This window comes from Schistocerca cancellata, chromosome 4, assembly GCF_023864275.1.
Source record: "Schistocerca cancellata isolate TAMUIC-IGC-003103 chromosome 4, iqSchCanc2.1, whole genome shotgun sequence".
NCBI classification, from domain to species: domain Eukaryota; kingdom Metazoa; phylum Arthropoda; class Insecta; order Orthoptera; family Acrididae; genus Schistocerca; species Schistocerca cancellata.
In genome coordinates, this window is record NC_064629.1 from 128,995,196 (window position 1) to 129,019,538 (window position 24,343).

Below are 24,343 nucleotides of genomic sequence, written 5' to 3' on the forward strand. Positions count from 1 at the left end.
CTTTAATAGGTTGCACAACGAAACATTGTCTCGAAATTTGGTAGAAAATCCGAAGAAATTCTGGTCGTATGTAAAGTACACAAGCGGCAAGACGCAGTCAATACCTTCGCTGCCCAGTGCCGATGGTACTGTTACCGACGACTGTGCCGCTAAAGCGGAATTATTGAACGCAGTTTTTCGAAATTCCTCCACCAGGGAAGACGAATGGAATATTCCAGAATTTGAAACACGAACGGCTGCTAGCATGAGTTTCTTAGAAGTAGATATCTTAGGGGTTGCAAAGCAACTCAAATCGCTCGATATGGGCAAGTCTTCAGGCCCAGATTGTATACTGATTAGGTTCCTTTCAGATTACGCTGATACAATAGCTTCCTACTTAGCAATTATATACAACCGCTCGCTCACCGATAGATCTTTACCTGCAGATTGGAAAATTGCGCAGGTCGCACCAGTGTTTAAGAAGGGTAGTAGGAATAATCCATCGAACTACAGACCTATATCATTGAGGTCGGTTTGCAGTAGGGTTTTGGAGCATATACTGTATTCAAACATTATGAATCACCTCGAAGGGCACGATATATTGATACGTAATCAGCATGGTTTCAGAAAACATCGTTCTTGTGCAACGCAGCTAGCTCTTTATTCGCACGAAGTAATGGCCGCTATCGACAGGGGATCTCAAGTTGATTCCGTATTTCTAGATTTCCGGAAAGCTTTTGACACCGTTCCTCACAAGCAACTTCTAATCAAGCTGCGGGCCTATGGGGTATTGTCTCAGTTGTGCGACTGGATTCGTGATTTCCTGTCAGGAAGGTTGCAGTTCGTAGTAATAGACGGCAAATCATCAGTTGCAAAGCGATTTAGAAAAGATTGCTGTATCGTGTGGCAGGTGGCAGTTGACGCTAAATAACGAAAAGTGTGAGGTGATCCACATGAGTTCCAAAAGAAATCCGTTGGAATTAGATTACTCGATAAATAGTACAATTCTCAAGGCTGTCAATTCAACTAAGTACCTGGGTGTTAAAATTACAAACAACTTCAGTTGGAAAGACCACATAGATAATATTGTGGGGAAGGCGAGCCAAAGGTTGCGTTTCATTGGCAGGACACTTAAAAGATGCAACAAGTCCACTAAAGAGACAGCTTACACTACACTCATTCGTCCTCTGTTCGAATATTTCTGCGCGGTGTGGGATCCTTGCCAGGTGGGATTGACGGAGGACATCGAAAGGGTGCAAAAAAGGGCAGCTCGTTTTGTATTATCACGTAATAGGGGAGAGAGTGTGGCAGATATGATACGCGAGTTGGGATAGAAGTCATTAAAGCAAAGACGTTTTTCGTCGCGGTGAGATCTATTTACGAAATTTCAGTCATCAACTTTCTCTTCCAAATGCCGAGCCCAACCTACATAGGTAGGAATGATCATCAAAATAAAATAAGAGAAATCAGAGCTCGAACAGAAAGGTTTAGGTGTTCATTTTTCCCGTGCGCTGTTCGGGAGTGGAATGGTAGGGAGATAGTATGATTGTGGTTCGATGAACCCTCTGCCAAGCACTTAAATGTGAATTGCAGAGTAATCATGTAGATGTAGATGTATGTGTATAAATATTTCATTTCCAGGTAATGATTCATAACAACAGCCACAATCTCTAGAATTTTCTTTACACATAACCTTTCATGCCTTGAGTTACTCTTTATCAGTTTTGTGAACAGAATACCATAATTGTGCAGTGACATTGGCTTTCAGAGGCATTGAGATTATGTAGCAACATTGTAGTGTGTCTAGACCAGGGGCGGGCAAACGTTGCGCGCGGCTCGTGAGCGCACAGCGATGCACGTGTGCTGCTCGCGTACAATCATGGAATGGGGCAGTGGCGACAGCGGGCAGGTTGCGGCAGTGTAGTACAAGGCTAAGCCGCGGACGTTGATGCGAAGCGACCACTACGTAGTGAACGTTGTATTTCAAGAACCGGAAAATGCAGAGGGAATCAAGGAAACGGAGACGTGGAGATTTGCTATCTTTTAAAAAGTAATGGGAACATCATTTTTTCTTTGTGGAAAGACGTGAAAATTCGAAATGTTTAATATGTGGCAGTATTCTCGCTGGTCAGCGGAAGTTTAGTATTGAAGGCCATTATAATAAATTTCACAAGGACGAGTAAAATTTGTCGGATTCTGAGCGGATGGGGAAATTGACAGCTTAAGAAGAGCGACCTGACGATATTAGATGCATCTGTCCTAGTTGCCGTTGTCACGAGAGATCTGCGACTTTCTCTCGTCATGTCTCTCATCTAACTGATTTAACATTTTATGGAGCACTGTTTTCAATTTTTCAGGACGACAACAATAATAGCCCAGCGGTACGTGCAAGCTATAAAATTGCGCTTAATATAGTGAGAGCTGGAAAACCATTTGCTGAATTAATAAGCCTCGGTTAAGAGCAAACATAAGTGATGAAAATTTACGTAACTGTTTGCGTTTGTCTGTATGCAGAAATTTTGTTCCAGATATTAAACGTATTGTAAACTCCACCTGTGATAATTAAATAAAACGTATCGTAGTTAATAGGTACTCTTTCAAACCATGATTTATTTCAAGCACTCCTGCTAACCTTATTCCATCATTCAATAAAGCAAGCTAGAAAAACAAAACACATTACAGAGGAAGGAGTGGACAGAAGGTATGGTGGGGAAGGGAGGTAAGCGGGTGGCCAGGTTGCCCCTGTGTGCACGCAGAACACCTGTTAACTGCACACGTGCAAGTGCACCGCACATGTGCAGGATTCCTGCCCGCCCCTGGTCTAGACTGTCTCAGTGGTTATGTGCCAGTCCATGGATCCAAAAGTCTGATATGTCCTAGGATTTTTCTAGTCACTTATCACTGCTAGCAATGTTCATTAATGTGAAAAATGTTATGTTACATCTGGATTCCGAGTCCACATTAAGCTGTAGGTCCTCCTGTAACTTGCTGTGTAAGGTATTTCAGAGGTGGGAGGAAAGCAGGGGCATACCAGCTCCATTAGGATAACACCTAGTAAAGCACTGTGGCGTTCAAACCAATTCTGGGTTTCATAACAGCTTAATCAATCATTGCGTGCATTCAGCCAGTGCCTGATGTGTTTCTGAAGTCGTGTGTCTGAATACTAGAAAAAAAGGCATAATGTGGACTTACTTTCAGAGGGCCACATTCTGTTGAACATGTATGTGGTGTTACACATTAAAAAATTAAAATAATTTCAGTGTGCAGTTCTTGTCAAATTACTGAGTGGCACAACCAATCTGTCTAGTTCGAAACACAAATGATTTTAGGCATGCTATTGTGTTTATTTTCTGAGTTTGACAGTTGAGTGACAATGATTTCCTATCTGTAATTTATAGGTTTCCAACCTCAGCAATGTGAATTGTGACCAATACGTTCTTCAACATTTTTAACCATACTGAGTTGCACTAATCGTGGCCTACAGGGATTAAATAAACTGATGGAACTTTCCAAGCATGTTAATAATGAAGAAGCTTCTTTTTCAGTCCAGGAATAATTTTAGTGTACTTCTGTTGAAGAAATTTTACTACAGTTATTCTATTGGATTTTTGGTATGTTGAAACAGCCCAGCACTTCCTTGACAAAGTTTGCTGGAGATGCTACCTCATATAGTCTGTGGTTTGGAAAAGAGCACTTTTTGATTATAGATTAACTGATTACACTTGATGAAGCTTAACCACACCTATAATGGTGTTGATGTTGAATGGGTTCACAGAAGTGAAAAATGGTAATGGTTTCATAAGTGATTGATATACACACTGTAATGGCTGTGTGTGTAGTGAGAATTTTGTGATTTTTCATAGTCCAGAATTTGTTTGCACAGTTCATAAATGAACAAAACATGTTCTTACGGAATGTTACAGTGTTAGAATGGAGAATGTCTGTTACTTGATTCTAGTGTTAGGTATTTACATCATGAGTATACAACAGCATTAGAATGGAGAATGTTGATTGTACAAGGTGCATTCAAGTTCTAAGACATCAGATTTTTTTTCTCCGGACTGGAAAGAGATATAAACATGCGCATTGTTTTAAAATGAGGCCACGTTCATTGTCAATACGTCCCAGAGATGGCAGCACCGTACGGCAGATGGAATTTTACCGCCAGCGGCGATAATGAGAACTGTTTTAAATACTTAAAATTGCGACGTTTTCCTTACTTGAACAGCGTGCAATCATTCGTTTTCTGAATTTGCGTGGTGTGAAACCAATTGAAATTCATCGACAGTTGAAGGAGACATGTGGTGATGGAGTTATGGATGTGTCGAAAGTGCGTTCGTGGGTGTGACAGTTTAATGAAGGCAGAACATCGTGTGACAACAAACCAAAACAACCTCGGACTCGCACAAGCCGGTCTGATGACATGATCGAGAAAGTGGAGAGAATTGTTTTCGGGGATCGCCAAATGACTGTTGAACAGATCGCCTCCAGAGTTGGCATTTCTGTGGGTTCTGTGCACACAATCCTGCATGACGACCTGAAAATGCGAAAAGTGTCATCCAGGTGGGTGCCACAAATGCTGACGGATGACCACACAACTGCCCGTGTGGCATGTTCCCAAGCAATGTTGACGCACAACGACAGCATGAATAGGACTTTCTTTTCGTTGGTTGTGACAATGGATGAGACGTGGATGCCATTTTTCAATCCAGAAACAAAGCGCCAGTCATTCAGTGGAAGCGCACAGATTCACCGCCACCAAAAAAATTTCGGGTAACCGCCAGTGCTGAGAAAATGATGGTGTCCATGTTCTGGGACAGCAAGGGCATAATCCTTACCCATTGCGTTCCAAAGGGCACTACGGTAACAGGTGCATCCTATGAAAATGTTTTGAAGAACAAATTCCTTCCTGCACTGCAACAAAAACGTCCGGGAAGGGCTGCGCGTGTGCTGTTTCACCTAGACAACGCACCCGCACATCGAGCTAACGTTACGCAACAGTTTCTTCGTGATAACAACTTTGAAGTGATTCCTCATGCTCCCTACTCACCTGACCTGGCTCCTAGTGACTTTTGGCTTTTTCCAACAATGAAAGACACTCTCCATGGCCGCACATTCACCAGCCGTGCTGCTATTGCCTCAGTGATTTTCCAGTGGTCAAAACAGACTCCTAAAGAAGCCTTCGCCGCTGCCATGGAATCATGGCGTCAGCGTTGGGAAAAATGTGTACGTCTGCAGGGCGATTACGTCGAGAAGTAACGCCAGTTTCATCTATTTCGGGTGAGTAGTTAATTAGAAAAAAAAAATCGGAGGCCTTAGAACTTGAATGCACCTCGTACAGCTGTATTGCTCCCATTAAATTAGGCTTCATTCTCTTGTGATGATTGTCATAGCAGATACTGCTGTAAAAAAATAAAACTCCTAACTGTTCCCTCCTTATACATTTACAAAACCATGTTCTTCGTTCCTAGGCACAACAATTTTCTGGGGAGGAAATAAGTTCGCCCTTATTTGAAACACAATAAATAAAGGCAAGTACATGTTTCCCACACTAAATATGCTGAGACTCCACAGTATACTGTCTGCAAGCTGGCAGCTGGGTGCCCACAGGCAGAGTTATGAATGTGATTCATCAATACCACTGGACTGTAGCGTACCATCTGTGACTGCCCAATACGAGCTGACAGGTGCTTATGCCCCATGGGTCATGGTTGGAGCAGCGTGGTACACGGGGACAGAAATATATAATAAGTGGACAGACAAAACCATCCTCAATTTGAAACTGGATCCTGTTAAAAGAAATTAACAGGATGTTTTTGGGGGAAATTCCTACTATTTGGTAAAATAATTCATGTTCGATGAAATATGTTGACCAATGTGAAACTTAGCATAGATTTATTGATTGACCATTTTCTATAAGGGAACACTTTTAATACAGTAGACCCTTGTTATTTTGAAATCGAATATGCCGAAAACTCGGTTAACCCATACTAGCTGTTCGGTCCCAGCCAAATTACATTGAAAAATGTACCGCTTACACCAAATTTTGGATAATTTGTACTACAAACAAAATTTTGGTCCCCAAATTACATATTCTGTATCATACTCTTCATCTAAACATAAAAGTATGTAAATATGTAGTGCTGTGCGCTATGGTACTTTCCGTTATGCGTGTAACAAAATTTTCCTCAATAATGTTACTGTTCTGTACTTTCACAACAATGGCCTGATCACTTTTTTGCTGACCATGTGTCATTCCCTAGCGTAAGAGGCCAAGCTGGGGGAAGAGAGGGGTTTGTTGTTTGAATGGTTCCAACACATTTGCTCACAGCAAATTCAGTGTTCCAGCCTCATGCTTCAAGAAAACGATTATGAAATGGCCCAGAAAAATGAAATTTCCGGGTTTGTGTTTTCCGCAGGCTGGCTAAGGCATTTTCAGGACAGGCATAAAATCACAGTGCTGTCATTGTCTGTGTGGAGACACACAGAGTAAAGGAGGAAGATACCAATGAGTGAACATGGAGAATTTCAGTCCAAACTTTCTGATACCCAAGAGATATGTGTAGTATGGATGAAGCTGGTGTTTCCTATAACTTGATGCCTGAATAACCCTACAGGTCAAGGGCAAAAAATGTAAGGGAGGAAAACACAGCATGTAGAGACAGGCACTGGTCTTATGTTGTAATTCAGGTGGTTCTGAGAAGCTCAAACCATTAGTGATTGTAGAATACAAGAATCCACATTATTTTAAAAACTTCAACCTATCCGTATGAAGATGGTATCTGTTCATTTGGACATGTCCGAAAGAACAGATACCGTTGATGATTGTGTGGCTTTCGAAGAATGAAATTACGAGTACAATGAAATCCAGACCATTAGATGCTTACAGGCGTTGAGTGCCCTGACTGGGACTCGAACCCAGGATATCCTACTTACAGGGCAGGCGCTCTATCCGACAGCCATCGAGGACACAGAGGGTAGTGTGACTGCAGGGACTTATATCTGGCATGCTTCCCGTGAGACCCACATTTCCAACTTACTGTCCACACACTACATTTGTTGTGCCCCTGAGCATAGTTGATATTTATCGATGCCTGTAAGCAGCTAATCGTCTGGATTTCATTGTACTCGTAATTTCATTCAACCTATCCAGTCTGCCTGCCAATATGGGAATAACAATAAAGCTGAAACGACTGAATCTTTCTTCAGTAGCTGGCTCTTGAAGGCTCAACGACAAATGGCAGTGAGGAAGAGAAGTATTTTGCTAACTTTGGAGCACTCCTCGGCACATTAGTTAGATCACCTGGAATTTCTGAACATAGAAGAAGTCATCTTCTTACCGGCTAACAGTGTGAGCCCTCTGCAGCCATTAGACTGAGGAAAAATAGCCTCAGTCAAGTGTAATTACAGAAGCCAACTTATTGGGTCTGCTAGCAGTGTAATCAAACTACAAGAAACAGTTCCACATTGTAATGTATTGCAAGATGTCAGCAACATATCTGCTGCTTGGGATGAAATTACAACAGACACCATAACTAACTGTTTTAAGAAGGCCTGGACAGCAGCTGATACCACCACTGAAATTGACGAAGAAATGTATGATTCAACATCTGAACTCATAAATCAGGTAAAACTTTTGATTCTGATGCTGCTCTTCTGCAGACTTCAAACCCAGTTGGTGCCCTCTTGTACTGTCAATATAGAAGAATTAGAAGACTGGATGCAACCAGATATTATTGGTCCTGCTGAAGAACCAGTCAATACCGCTGATGATACAGAAGAGAATGATGGCACTTTGTCACGCTGTGAGGTGAAACATGATGATACGACACCACCACCCGGTGCTGAAGTTGCAGCTGCAGTTGCGGTTCTCAAGAGATTTGCTGCCATTTGTGATGTCTGCATGGCATTTCAGGCTACTTTGTGTGTGGTGTTTTCAGAGTGTGTCATAATATTATGACCAACAGTCTGACAAACAATAATTAATGATTTTCTTTTCAAACTGATGTATAGAAGTAAAATGTGTAATTGATAAGAATTGTTGTAAATAAAATGTGCTATGATCAAAACTTAGTGTTTCAAAGAATAGTACATAGGAGTGTTTATTAAGATCATTGTTTGTACTATTACATGACGTACTAATTCAATGAGGGCAATACTATTCTACAATATGTATGTAATTGTACTGCTTGGAGAAAAAAAGATGACAAGAATTTGACAGTATGTACCTATAGTTTCTCAATTAGACAAATGCCATAAATAGTGTTTTACATGTATGGTGTAGCTATTCTTACTTTTTCTTGGAGATTGTGAAAATAGAGCATACTTATTCATTGGTACCCATGACAAGAGAAAAGGTGAAAAAGTGAACTCAATGTTCAGATATTTTACAAAGTATCTTGTTACTTCAAATTTTGTCTAACTAAATTGTCTGCTTTTCGGTCCCCTGTAGAATGTTTGAGATTGTTGGCGGATGCTCAGTCTCATTTATGCTTGCACCAATTCATCACTATCAAAGTGAAGTCCTCCAAGGTATTCTTTGAGTTTTGGAAACAAATGAAAATCAGATGGGGTCCAGTCAGGACTGTATGGAGGATGATTGAAGGCAGTGAATCCAAGTGTCAGATTGTTGCAGAGGTTGCAGCAGTCGTGTGTGGTCTGGCATTGTCATGCTGAAGGAGAAGTGCTCAATGTGTGAATGACCTTGCATCCACCGTGTTTGAATGATCCCTTCGAATTCATAAGTTGATTACAGCTTGCCGTTTCTCACACACCCAACATAAATTATGTTACTCACCACCATGTTACACGCTACAATTCAGAGCCCTCTAGTGTTGGTAGGCTGCAACTTGGGTCAGTGAAGCAGGGAGGGTGACCTAGTAATATGCATGACATACCTTAATTAATATTGAGAAGAGAACAAAAAATTTGAAGGCATTACTTTTCAGCATGATCTCGTAAATTGACAGATTTGTTGGTTATTCAAGAGGTGAAATGTGTAGTACTGCCAGTGGACATCCAAGTGACACATTACGAAGCTGTAGGTTACTGCTGGCATGTATTGTACTTTAATAGTAATATTTATCACAAATGTCAAAATATTTTGAAACATACTTAACTGTTGTTTAATCTATAGGTTTCCTCAGTTTTATCAAATAAAGGTTTCACCGGTTATTGCCAAATCAGTGAAAATGCACTATATCATACAAGATTAACAGTTCTTGTTTTAATAAGAAACTTGGACTCAGTTTGAAGCTGAGACTGTATGAGTCACTATTTTGGGAAGAGTTAGTTACATAAATAGCAAAATATACTGCAAAAGCCATAAAATGTAAATATTGTCTTACAGGAGGCATACATTCTGTGTCAAATGAAATGACTAAGGATCTTTCTATTTAATTTTATTTAATATTTGTTTTCTTTGTTACAGAAAATCCAGTAACTACACAGTTGTCTGATGCCTTTCAACTTAACAGAGTTGAAATAATAAAAGCAAGCAAACCAATTATTAAACATTCAGTTGTGGAAGTAGAGTTTGAGGTGGAGAGCTTACTGCCTAAGGAGGTGTGCTGCAAGAGAGCATCAGTCCTAGTAAATGAAGTTAGAGAAACTTTGAGGCAAAGTGGGCTACCAGATCCTCGTCCCCATGAGATGGTTTCTGAGAAAAAATCAAAGCAGCATAGTGAAGATGCTAAAGCATCTTTAAAACTTGTAGATAGGTATGGCATTTCTTAAAGTGACCCATAGCATTTACAACAGATTCTTTCATGTTTTACTGATAAATGCTCTAATAATTTTGCAGTCTTTTTGACACCTCTCCCACATGATTTGGTGAATGTTGGGGTTTTGTAGTTTGCACATAACATCAATTTATTAAATAGAATCCTCTCTTAAAATGCAAAAGAATGCATCATGCCCTTCTAAATTAGACAGCCTCCATTACATTCGACTTAGTAGAGGATGGTCCTGCTTACACATTGTTCCAAATAGTAACATTATTTGGAGCATTGAAATTTCCTGCAATGCCAAAAAGAGAGAAAACTATTTCGAAACCTCTAAAAAAGTTCTCTAATACAAGCACTTGGAAATAACAGAGAACATGAAAATAAAAAGAAGTGGGTAACAGTCTTCCGAAGAATTGGTTTCCTATTATCAATCAAGTCTTGTGTTGTGTGTTAACCTGAGTCACTGTAATACAGTTCCACTGTTGGAAAGCATAAAACATTCGATACTGAAAAGAGGAGTTCTATTAATCATTGTTAGTACAGGTGTGCACAAGTAGTGACATCCCTTAACAAAGTGAGAGCAGGAGAGCTGAAAAACCCCAATGTGTCTGTGTATTCATTTAGAATACATTTAACAATTTATGGATTCATTTCTCAGATAGGAGCTGGAATCATTTAATCCACTTCATGATTTCTGTCTCCAGTTTGAGCAATAGTTGATCAAGCTCTGCAAAAATTTGTGTCTAACAGTACCACTAAGCAGAGATCCTCCTCAATATACAAACAGTGACATCAGAAACTTTTTAAGAAACAGCATCTGCTGAGAAACAAGTATGCGTAAACTAGCAGATGGGTACATATTAATCAAAGCAGTGCGCTACCAGGAAGGAAGTGTTTGAAGCTATTAATAACTCCAATGTTATACTATTGCAAGACTTCTCCTAAAATATCAAGAAATAACAATATCAAAGCCAAAATTTTAGAAATTTACCTTTAAATGTTTCCCACAAAGGAAGTCTAAAAATAGTGTTACCATTAACCCTTCTGCTGCCACAGACATTCATTCTGTGGGGACAGCTTTCAGCCTGCTGCATAACCTGCAGCAGCTTTCTGCCCTCCTTTTGAATATTTCAGCCATAGTTTGTGAGCTAAATGCTGTACAGTCTGCATGTTCACTCTCTTCAGTTCGTTCCTGTCTTGGTGCATGCTAGCACAATAAGTCATTCAAAAGGGAAATGAAGTGTTTGCTGAAACACACTATTGATGCACCTGAATACCTTAAGAGTATATAAATAAAATGATTTGTTCTGAGACAAACTTCAGAGCCAGAAATAAATGTTTCCAAATACGAAAATCTTTCCTTTATGTTGGGATAATTTGATGATACCTTAATAGGTGAATCTGTATAATTTTTTATGAACTGATAATATGTAGGCTGTGTATTTACTTCATTCATGGAGTAAGTATTGCTGCATATGCAGAATCGTATCCATATGATGCCAGCATACTACTTCATCTAGATAGACACACTTAAGTCTCAGAATATTTTAGTGTTTAAATACTTTGTAAAAAGTGCAGTATGTATTTTCAATCCTTTTCATGTCCCTAGACAGTAGGCACAGCCAAAAATTGTGATTCATGACTATAATTGTGTATGTTACATAGAATTAATTTTGACGTATTGTTAGAAGACGAATGTGTAAAAGTGCAGTTTCACCTGTGCAACATATGCTACATAATTACATAATGTACAAAATAGATATAACATCATCTGAAACAGAACAGCAAGTCTGTTTCTTGCCAACATACTTCTTCATTTGGTCTGATGCTCCAAAGTGAGTAAACTGAATAGTTTGAGCACTCTCTACAGTACATAATATGTGCATTCAATTCTTGTATACACCTGTAGTCAATTTTCAGGGCTTAAAATCAAGGTACCAAAACAGAATTGTTTTGTATCATGTTACAATAATTTCATCACATTGAAAAGTGATGAATATTTCCAGTTTCTGTGTAACTGGTGAAGTGAATCACATGTATTTATGTCACACAATGTGTAGATATTGTAGAACACCAAGCCTGTTTGTTGCCAGCATATTTGATCATGTGCGGAGGTACTTCAGACTCCAAAATTTAAAGCATCTGAACACTGGTTTGTACACATAGTATGTATGAACCCAGAAGTGTGTCACAACTGTCAACTGTACACACACTCGAACTGTAATCTGTGAGGAGTGTTCAGATGAAAAGGTACAGAACGTCTTAACAACCTGAACAGGTTGGAATTTGCGTATGCCACTTTGGTTTAATGTAGTAAGACGCAAATGTAGTGTCTGGTGTGGTTTTGCACAGGTGTAACCTCTTCATAAAAAATTCAAAGCTGTGCCCTTAGCAGGCAAGGTGGTACTCACCATTTTTTTCAGCATCCAAGGCCTAATACTTGCCGAATTCATCAAACATTGAAAAACCGTTAACACTGGATGTGTACTGAGACACAGTGTAGCCTATGCAAGTCCATCAAGAGCAAACAGTGGCTGCTCACAGAGAGAGTGATTCTGCTCCATGATAACAAGCACCCACACATTTCCAAGGTCACACATAGTGTAATGCTGAAGTTTAAGTGGGACTAGCTTGAGCATCCACTCTACAGCACAAATGTGGCACCTTGCAGTTTCTATGTGTTTGGTCCACTAAAAATATATCTTGAAGGGAAGCACTTCAACTCTGATGATGAACTGAAGGACACAGTGGAGGACTGGCTCCTGCCACATCACAGGAATTTTGGCAAAGGGGAAATATTCGGCTCGTGAAACAATGGGTTAGTTGTGCTCAGGCCTCTGGTGTTTACTTTTGAATAAAGAGTTCGTTAGGCACACAGTGGTGTTTCGTACATTTTCTTTTGAATACCGCTCATACAGTCTTTCTTTTTTTTTTTTTTTTTTTTTTTCAGTCTTCTGTCTTCTTCGTTTCAACCATTTGTGTTGTATTACACATTGTCAACATCCACATTTATCTTTTATCACATCACTCAAATAGCAAGCATCTCGTCAGTTGACTTAAACTCAGTTTCTCCTTGTTTCAATTTCTTTTGCAGTTTTGGAACCTTGTGCCCATTCTTACGAACAATGCCGCACCTGGTTGTGGAGCCAGAGGAACATGTCTGGCCTGGAATACCAGTTGTCAGCAGAGTATGCCCTTGTTACATACATGGTCTCATAAGTGCTGCCACTATGTCGCCACTTTTCCCTAAATTGTGAAAACCACTTTCTGTTGCACCTGTATATACAGCGAAATCCAAAATGTATCCAGTCTGATAGTCACAGAGCACAAACGTCTTTATTCCGAATCTAATTTGCTTCCATAGAATAAATTGTTTAAAAGATAATCAACCTTTCAACATCAAGAGACATACCATCAGTGCAAAGCTTATGATGTGAAATAAACACACTGGAAAACATCATGGGAACTATATCGCAAATATCTCTAATTTTAAACAAACTGTCGCCTTCAGTACTCACAGAGCTGTCACTTAAGTGAGGTGTCCTCTAAAGTGAGGTGTCTTCGAAAGTAAAATAAAACGGTTTCAGGACATAATTTCTTCAAGAACTTTGGTGTTTAAAAGTTTATCATAACACAAGTAATTACTTAACTTCAGCTTTTTAACTGGACTGTTAGAAAGGAAATAGCAACAAAACAATTAAAGTTCCCCAAATCCAGTAGCTTTCTGCTTTGACAGTTGAGAATGCACAGATTCAGGAATATTTGTCTTGGTTTACACACAAAATTGATTCATTTCATCTGCTATAAAGTGAAATAGGTATTTTGATAAGAATATCACGACGAATCACAGAATGCTGGAGTCATTAACCAGTTAACATTTGTGCCCTTAAGCTGACTCATAAAAAACTTGCTTTAATTGCAGGAAATTGATTTGTTTCCAATCAAGAAGGTCACTAAGACATGCACTTTTTTAAAGTGTTTCACTACCATTTTCTGATTCTTCAGATACTGAATATCTGTCAACTACACATCGTATAGAAACCTCAAACTAGTGTGCTTTACCAGCTGATGTATGGGCCTGAGGACTATTGCTCAGAGATTCCGTTGAAGACTAATCACTGCTATCGCCATCAGAGAATTCGCATTCACTATCACTCCTAGTGAGTACCTCCAGGATCTCTCTATCTGTACAACCATTGCGATGTGATATTTCTATTGTAGAACAGAAATCACAAAGTTAATACTGACAAAAATATGTGAAGTGAAGTCAAAATCTGCATTCAGGGACTGCAGCAGTAAGCACAAATTCAGCTGGGTGCGTTGACACATCTAGAGCATGCAAGTTGCTGTGGCTTAGTGTGCTTAAACTCATCATCAACATTGAGAGTGTGCACAGAATGGAATGCATAAACACGTGAATAGTGCTCAAGGAAAACCCAGAGGTTGCACTTAAACACATCCACAGAACCTGGGGAATTGTGGAGTATGATGAGTTAACTCAGCAACAGCAGTTGTAGGGTTAAAATTACTTTACCGTAAGAGAGTAACAAGTAGGGCTATTTTAATAATATACTGTCTGTAATCTTGGAGGGAGAGCAGGGTAGTATGGAGAATTTCACTGTTATGCCACCGGAGTATGTATGCACCTTTCTTCCACTACTGCTTTAGTTCACTCTTGACATTTTTGTATGTGATTAATGTAAAAGTTCTTTACGAGGTAAGAAAAATGACAACACTGTGTTTCTGGCTGTAACAAAGGTGATGGATAATAAGTCTGTGTCTTGTGTATGAGTGAATGTTAGAAGCAGTTTTCTGAAGATGGATAAAAGCATGACGATGATTATTTCAGTTGACTCCTGAGTGTGAGCAGTGATGAAAACATTCCACAAAGCAATAAAATTCTGTAGACACAGCTGAGCATATGGCTGTTGCAATATTGTTAACTTTTTCAAACATACATTCACGCATGACGACTTAAACGCGACTGAAGATATGTGTAGAAAAGATGGTAAAAAGAAAATGTTGATGGGGGACAAAATGAGTTCCTTATCCAGACTGTGAAGGTCCAAGGGATGTCATCCTATGCCTTGTGGTGTTGTGCAGATGTGGTATAGAGGGGCATCTGGTGAGCACATCCCTCTCTTGACCGTTTTGCAGACTCTCCAGACCATGGAGCTGCTACTCCTCAGTCAAATGGCTCATGAAGCTGAGTGCACCCTGTACCAGTCATCCCACAAGGGAGCAATCCTGGGCAGTACTGGGAATCAAACCTGGTACCCCACATGGCAGCCCTGTGCTCTGACCACTCAGCTATGGAGAGAGAATTAGAGACAAAAAGGCAGTCAAAAAAGCATTTGCTGGGACGTCAAAGAACAGTTAATAATAGAAAAAGACTCCCTGCAAAATAAGGAAAGAGACATTTCTGAAACTGTACAAAACACTGTCACTCCCAGTTGTACTACATATATGGAAGCAAAACCTGGTTAACAGCAGGAAAGGATACATTAAGGATCCATAGTGAGGAAGTGAGATTTCTTTGACATGTAGCAGGATACACAAAACAAGATTCAAAGTGAAATACACAAAGAAAGATTAGGATTAGTGTCTCTGAGACCACATCTGGACTTACAACTACTATCTTTAATAGACACAATTTGGAAGACAGAAAATATACCTGCAGACTGGAAAACCACAGCTATATGCCCCATATTTAAGTACAATGAGTCCCTTGGGTTCGATAACTACAGAGGAAGTGCTTTACTGGATGTAACTTATGAAACCATATTTATGTGCGTATTAAACACACGATCCCAATAATTGAAAAACTAATTAGTGACTTTAAAAGCAGTTTTTCCAGAAGTACCTCCACATTATATCATTTATTCACTCTAATAGAAATAACTGAGAAGGCGTGGGAGTTCAGTGTAGATATCCACGTATTATTTCTAGATTTCAAAAAGGCCTATACACAGACACACTCCTGGAAATTGAAATAAGTACACCGTGAATTCATTGTCCCAGGAAGGGGAAACTTTATTGACACATTCCTGGGGTCAGATACATCACATGATCACACTGACAGAACCACAGGCACATAGACACAGGCAACAGAGCATGCACAATGTCGGCACTAGGACAGTGTATATCCACCTTTCGCAGCAATGCAGGCTGCTCTTCTCCCATGGAGACGATCGTAGAGATGCTGGATGTAGTCCTGTGGAACGGCTTGCCATGCCATTTCCACCTGGCGCCTCAGTTGGACCAGCGTTCGTACTGGACGTGCAGACCGCGTGAGACGACGCTTCATCCAGTCCCAAACATGCTCAATGGGGGACAGATCCGGAGATCTTGCTGGCCAGGGTAGTTGACTTACACCTTCTAGAGCACGTTGGGTGGCACGGGTTACATGCGGACGTGCATTGTCCTGTTGGAACAGCAAGTTCCCTTGCCGGTCTAGGAATGGTAGAACGATGGGTTCGATGACGGTTTGGATGTACCGTGCACTATTCAGTGTCCCCTCGACGATCACCAGTGGTGTACGGCCAGTGTAGGAGATCGCTCCCCACACCATGATGCCGGGTGTTGGCCCTGTGTGCCTCGGTCGTATGCAGTCCTGATTGTGGCGCTAACCTGCACGGCGCCAAACATGCATACGACCATCATTGGCACCAAGGCAGAAGCGACTCTCATCGCTGAAGACGACACGTCTCCATTCGTCCCTCCATTCATGCCTGTCGCGACACCACTGGAGGCGGGCTGCACGATGTTGGGGCGTGAGCGGAAGACGGCCTAACGGTGTGCGGGACCGTAGCCCAGCTTCATGGAGACGGTTGCGAATGGTCCTCGCCGATACCCCAGGAGCAACAGTGTCCCTAATTTGCTGGGAAGTGGCGGTGCGGTCCCCTACGGCACTGCGTAGGATCCTACGGTCTTGGCGTGCATCCGTGCGTCGCTGCGGTCCGGTCCCAGGTCGACGGGCACGTGCACCTTCTGCCGACCACTGGTGACAACATCGATGTACTGTGGAGACCTCACGCCCCACGTGTTGAGCGCCCTCGCTCAAAGTCCGTCAACTGCACATACGGTTCACGTCCACGCTGTCGCGGCATGCTACCAGTGTTAAAGACTGCGATGGAGCTCTGTATGCCACGGCAAACTGGCTGACACTGACGGCGGCGGTGCACAAATGCTGCGCAGCTAGCGCCATTCGACGGCCAACACCGCGGTTCCTGGTGTGTCCGCTGTGCCGTGCGTGTGATCATTGCTTGTACAGCCCTCTCGCAGTGTCCGGAGCAAGTATGGTGGTCTGACACACCGGTGTCAATGTGTTCTTTTTTCCATTTCCAGGAGTGTATAATGAGGGAATTTGAAATACCATAATCTAATCAGATTCGTTAAAATTTTATGTACAAAACTTTGTTTTATATACACCCTTTGGAGAAACAGAAAAGTTTAAGGTTTATGCTGAACTGAGACAAGGGGATGCCATTTTATTTAACTTTGTCTTAGAGAAGACCGATAGAGAATTTAGTGAAAATATCCAGAGGGGATCCAATTGCAGGAGTTAAACATTACCAGACTTCCCTATACAGGTAATGTCGCATTAATAAGTAGTACCAAAACAGAATAAATCAGAATAATGCAAAATTACTACAAAACCACTGATAAAACAGGATTATTTGTTACTGAATAAGAGATAGAATATCTGGTCATAAGTAAGAAAATCCAAAGTAATGCACCTTTGGCTGTAGATGGATTCACTTTCAAGACAGTTCACTGCTTCAAGTACATGAGGTCTTTTTAGTAACAACAATAGAATGAACATAGAGATATATGCCTATCTAGCAACTGTGGAGAAAACCCTTCTTAGTTTTATCAAAATCTTGAAGGAAAAAAATCACTTAGTACTAACTGCAAAATGCACACGTATAAATCAATTATTATGCCGGTAACATTATACAGGTGTGAAGTATTAATATGTAGAAATAAAGATGAAGAAAAACTGTTAATTTTCAAAAGAAAAATACTAATAAAAATTTACAGCTTGTTATGTCAAGAAGATAACATGGAATGGAAGATAAGGAAAAATGAATTAAGATACCTGTACAAACATTGTAACATCATCGAAGTGCTAAAAAAGAGAAGGTTGAACCGGCCAGGCCATATAGCAGGAGTGAAGGTAAATAGACTGCCTTAAATAGCACTGAATTGAAAAACAGGCTCTTAGAGTAGGCATATAGTTGACAAGGCCCTTGCACGTGTAAAGTATAGTAAATCTCTAAATGAGAAAAATGAGTACATCTGTGAGATGGAGGAAGAAATGAAGTGAGGTGGGAGCATGGCTTCATAGTTGCAGCATCACACCGAGAATTAATAGCGGTCCTCAGGTTTGGAGCTAAGTGAAAGGTTTAAACCAGAGGCTCCAATGATCCTGCATCAATCTTGGATGTAAATTTCTGTATCTCAGCTATTCTAGACCCCACACCTTCTCACCACTTACTATTATTGCTGCTGTTTCTTGGGGCCAGTGTTCAAGTTACATACTGTAAACGGAGAAAGGTCATACATGTTACCTTTGGATGGGAATTTAGGTTCTTACAGATCAGAAACACAAAACATTAATGTGATGTTAGTACACTGTAGGAGTGTCCATGGATAGGTTCCAGAATTAGGCTCAGGTATTGAAGATATAATGCCCGTGTAGTCTTAGGAACAGGAAGGTAGTTGGAAGGCAGTAGTGAACAGTAAACTTCGAATTGGATTATATATCACAAAGATAACCTGGACAACAATGGTGGTGTCATATTTATTATTGTATAGAACAGGCACAGCTCGTGGTTTCTATACTGGGGAAGGCTGCGGCATTTATCGATCGGAGCCAACATAGACCTCGGGTTATGCTACAGATTAGTCTAGAATTCAGGTGGACGGGGTGGGCAGATCACTCTCTACACATAATTTTACGTACTGTATCTTCTATAATCAGGTATTAAATATCATTAGAAGCTAACTTCGAATTAAAATCTTTGGTAAGCGTTTTTATACGTCATCATTACATTTTCTGACACTTTGCAGCAAATCATATGGAAAGACGTGTTTCGGAGAGATCTTTAATGTGGGTCTGGATGCACAAAGTTCTTTCACTTTCATTCTATGGCCGTGTTCCAAGTTTTTACCAATTAAATTGCACACTGAATTCATATTGCGCTTGTTTCACACTCGCGGTATGTCGCAGATATTCACCAGCAAGTAAAACTTACTAAAATCTTGCAAAATATACTCCGAAAAAGAAACTTGCTAATATTACACGGTATCGACAAAAGCAGTCAGCATCAGCAAGCAAGGAAAGTAAAGTAACGGGACAAATTTCGCGCGCTTTGTCCTCTAACCACTTAGGAAACTCTCGCTAGATGGCAGTACTGGTATGTTACTGTTGTGTTGTGCACTCTGGTGGGATATTTGCAAACTTATTCTAAATGTGGATAAAATAGCCAATGGCTGAAACTAAACAACTATGTAAAACATTATCAAAACAATAATACTAAACGTCGATTAATGACGCATCGAAGCGTAGTAGAGATGTGCAGAGAGAGAGATAGGATAGCGAAGTTTCGGCCACTCTACATTCCTTTATTACATAGATAGTGGAACCTGAAAAATGTGTGGTGGTTGGTATGACACCTGTAGGCTGCAAGCTCTGAGCCTTCGGGTCGCCCATAAAGAGCAGTACTATGTAGAAGCCCCGCCCCCAAACCGCTACTACATGCAGCTTACGGACGTTCCAAGGCGCAGCCTAAACACTACTAACCATTCGGAAAACATCTATCGATATAAACAGTTCCAAAAACGTTGACCGCCGTTATTTTAATCGGAATGGGAAATACGCGAAATTCGTCCTGATAATTTAAATTATGTAATACGTTCTTGCGAAATTTACTTTAACATATATTTTGGGGCGGCTCCGCCTCAGAGCCTTTAATTACGAGCCGCGCCTGGTATAGAATGTAGTAATATCTAGTGATATTATTTCAGAAACTGAATGTGAAATAACCTGTGTGAAGGTAAGCATGATAGGTAGGTCAAACATGGTACTTGGATCCTTTTATGGACCACCTTTAGGAGCAGAGCACTTCAGAGAATACTTGGAGAATAATGTAAGTTTCTCATCCATACCATTGTAATAGTGACATCTACATACACGTACATACTCCACATGGCACTCCACAGTGTGTGGTGGAGGGTGCATTGTACCAGTGTTTCCTGTCCTATTCCATTCGCATATTGAGTGAAGGGGAAAAGTGACTGTGTGTATGCCTCTCTAAATGTGCTCCAATCTCTCACACAATCTTCTCATGATCCCTACATAAGATATACTATTTTCACCGCTACGGGCGCAGGTTCAAATCGTGCCTCGGGCATGGATGTGTGTGATGTCGTTCGGTTAGTTAGGTTTAAGTAGTTCTAAGTTCTAGGGGACTGGTGACCACAGCAGTTAAGTCCCATAGTGCTCAGAGCCATTTGAACTATTTTCACACAGTATTCTTGGAATACAGGTTTTCTAAATTCACCTGACAGAATTTTGTGAGACCTATGTCATCTTTCCTCCAAGTATTCCCATTTCTGTTCCCCAAGCATTTCTGGTACACGTCCATGTGGCCCATAATGACCTGTAACAATTCTGACAGTACATCTCTGAATTTGTACAACATCGATTGTCATAACTTTTCGATAAGCATTCCAAACACTGAAACAATATTGTAGAATTGGTCGCACTAGTATCTTGTATATGATTTCCTTTACGTATGTGTTACGTTTTTTTCAAAATGTGCTGGGTAAATGTAAGTCTTCTCTTCACTTTCCCTAATTACTGACTTTATATGGCCATCCCATTTCATATTGCCTGTCAGTATTACCCCTAAATATGACAGAGTAGGTTTTCTCAGTAACATTCTTGAATAAATCTCACCATATAGCGAAGATGCTGAGTCGCAGATAGGCACAACATAAAGACTATCACAAATCAAGCTTTTGGCCATTAAGGCATTTGTCAACAATGCACACACACACACACACACACACACACACACACACACACACACACACACACACACACACACACGGGATAATGCACCAGTTTGAATGGCACCCATTTCCCAGATTCGATACACCATGCAGTGCCAGCAAATTATACCTCCAAAACTGTGTCTTTTTGGAGAAAGCATTCAATTTTATGTTCACTCCACCTTCAGAAGTTCTCATTTATTTATGCCTCATGGACATTGTTTCTTTACTTACAATGTTTTCCAGTAACTGTGCTCTAAACTCCCATTACAAAATTACGCAATGCTGTTTGTAAAGAAACAATATTCATGACATGGAAATAAATGTAAACATCTGATGATGACATGTTGAAATGTCCTCATAGAAAAACACCTATAGAAGCAACTTGTTGCAGCTAATGCATTATAAATAACCTTCAATTCCAACAGTTGCTGGTAACACTATACTGTCTGTAATATTATTATTTTATTTTGCTACCAGTTTCGGTTCTGAAATATCATCAGCTGCTGTTGATGATGGTTCAGAAACGAAACTGATAACAAAGTAAAATAACATGATGGCAGACAGCACAGTGTTTCATATTTTTTGAAATTTGTACCTGCTGTTCACCATCACCTGCCCAAGATGTTATTTCGAGAAAGTACAGAAAAGCAACATACAACAATGAGATAGGCATTCCCAGTTGACAAGCAATTAGGAGTAACTTCGCCATTTGTGGCCACAGGCAGGTGATTTGAGTGTCTGTGGGTATTAACACACTAAATTTCAAACACTATTAGCAAGGATTTGTCAATACTTTTCAAAAAATACTTCTCATGACTTGTCTGTTGGGCATGGATTGTTTCTGTAACACTAAATAAATTATCATTTCTTTGCCCATATCACTTGATCTTAGTGTATGTCAGGTGTATTATGCAGAAGCAAAACTGGAAAAATCTGAATAACAGAATGAAGAATTGTCAAACCAGTAATATTTGCCCTTAGACACTCAGTATGCATTGGTAATACTGAGAATGTTTAGGTCAGCGTCAGTACTATCCATCAGTATTTCTAGTATTGACAATACAACACTGCTCACCCTCAAACGATCGTTATATTGACGTATTGACAATGATGTTGAACATATGAGGGCCCCTTAACTTTGGTCTGACACTTCTAGTATACTTCTCCTCACACCCCTTGAAGATAGTGAGCTATTTCACCCACTCTCTGAATGAACGCATGTGAGTACATGGCCCATAACTTTGCACTCAGACTGGAAATGTGTTTTGTATTTTTAAAGTTCATTGGCGGCAAAATGGAACTGGACATGCAGGGAGTAAACAAAACTTTCACTGATCTACGCCATGAACTGCAAACCCAAGCGAGCTAAGCATTGGCGGAAGTATCCAAAAATGCTCTCTCTCCACGAATTTCTTCCATGGGCCAGACTGAAACGAATTGCGAGCTGAATCTGGCCAGCAAGGCCACTGGTTGCCCACCTGTGCAGAAGGCTATTTGGTACATCATTTAGTTGGCCAAATTGTGTCATTGAGACATTAAGAAATCATGTAAATTCAATGCGCTAACAGAGATTATGTCAATGTTCATGATGAAAGAAAATTGGTACCCATACTGATTATATTAGATGCTTGATGACTCAGTTTATCTCTGTTGCATTTCAGCATCAAGTGACAGTTTCCATGCATGACTAAGGGTGTAGCCACTGTCTGTTAAAGGTTGTTACACGTTCTGTTTCCGGTGGCTTCTTTGATGACAGAATGCCATGAAGTAGATGCATATTTCCATTTTGTCAAACGTAATCATATATTTATCAGGCTGTGTTTAGGAACAGCAAATTTATTGAAATAGCAATACTTAATGTGGTGCCAGTACTCCGTGCAACATTCTGAAACCATTTGTACTGACTGACCTGTGTAATTGCTACCATATTCAAAGTACATTTTATAAATTCCAGAAACAGAGAGACCAAGGCTGCCCTTCACTAGTCACAGTGTCTTGTTAATTTGTTTGGTTGGCCAGAAAATGGATTGAATATCATGTCTGCCTGCTCTGGGAAGTGGTCAGTGACAAAATGATCCACAAGGACTGGACTTTAGCAACAGAGTAGCCAGACAGGAGGCAGACACACGTCCCAACAGGGAAGTGGATGCCCTCAGAAGGGAGACACCCAGTAGGTGACACAACTGTGTGAAAATACCAGGTATCCTGCATACAATCTTCACCTTAGGTGGAAGCCTGTAGCTTCTGGGGTCAAAGTCCACAGTAGGTGATTGGCTGTACATCCATGTAGTGTGAATGGTCTCCATCTCAAAGTAATGGGCTGGGACTGGTGACGTAACTTGACATCACACACGCACATGTGGATACTGTCTGAGAACATCTGAGCACACTGCAAGAGAGAATCTGATTCAAATACTATTTATGAAACCCAAGCTGACTAGAGTTTTCCTCTTGCCAGCACTTAAGCCCAGGAACCAAAACAAGTTATCACACTTGCTTGCCACCGTGAAGCAATAATGACCTGCTTTTTTCATCTGGTTAGCTTTTCTGGATGGCCTGTCATAGCTGAAAGGTGTCTCAATTTTGCTTTCCAGAAGCTGTGGCAGGCATATATTGCAGCATCAGCATACTAAATAAGTCCCATTGCATTTTGAATGTGTGTCCTTTTTTCACAGTGTGGGGTCACCATGACAGCACCTCTCTTCAGTTTTATTGTTTTGTTTCATTTGCCCCAGTCATTTAAGTTCTCCAAACTAGGTCGTTGTGCAGCAGATATCTGGTCTCAGAATCTTGTCACAAACAGTTTTAGCTCTAAGTATCAACTTGTTTAAAACTGCCTTCTTTTATGCCAGATGATGAAAACTTTGCACACTGAGATACAGATCAGTGTCCCATAAACAGAGTTGTCTAGCTGGCCATCTGATTCTCATTGAAGTGAAACATCTGAAAATTCTAATTTTCCTTCTCTGGGACTTAAACTTCTGCACGTCCCCTCCAGACTTCAATTGTGACACATTTAGTATGGCCATTGGAGTTGGGAACTTTCAGTTTACTGTGACATTTTCAGGCCTTTAGCTTTGAGATATTATTATTGCTCTTTCAGTATTCAAGAAATGACTTGCTGTTCATGGACTGCCATTGGAAGGTGGTCAGGATTCAGTAGGCAACCAGTTGAGGGGATGGTTGAAATAACCAAAACTTGATTGTGCTATAAAACTGACTCATTCACCAGCTTTATTGCTAAAGGCTAATGGATACACCAGTGCCTGGGGTGGAAACTGGCAGAGTGAGTGGTCATGGCATCCAAGAGGTATACGGTAAGGTGCATCTGCTCAAGTCTAGAGCTAACTTGCAAGTCTGCCCCATGGCCCCCACGGACCATTTACAACCTTTTGATGGGTGGGTTGACACCACCATCGCTATTCCTAAAGTGCCATCTTGACAGCAATGCCAACTGTTGAGAATGGCGTTTACCAAGCAATATGTGATCAGGGCATGGGTTGCTGCTGGCATTCAGTGCCAGTTGATGTCTAGCCACAGCTCACAAGAAAAACTTTGTTACTTCACATAAAAAT

General features: G+C 40.6%; 1 protein-coding gene across 3 annotated transcripts in view; it reads left to right on the forward strand.

The window, feature by feature from the left end:
• Positions 1 to 24,343, forward strand: part of LOC126183567 (trafficking protein particle complex subunit 10) — a 150,322-nt gene that overhangs the window by 51,918 nt on the left and 74,061 nt on the right. For all 3 annotated transcript variants that reach the window (XM_049925645.1, XM_049925646.1, XM_049925647.1), the window contains one exon: positions 9,410 to 9,698. In XM_049925645.1, coding sequence (XP_049781602.1) covers positions 9,410 to 9,698 — 289 coding nt within the window. The remainder of the gene's footprint in view (positions 1 to 9,409; positions 9,699 to 24,343) is intronic.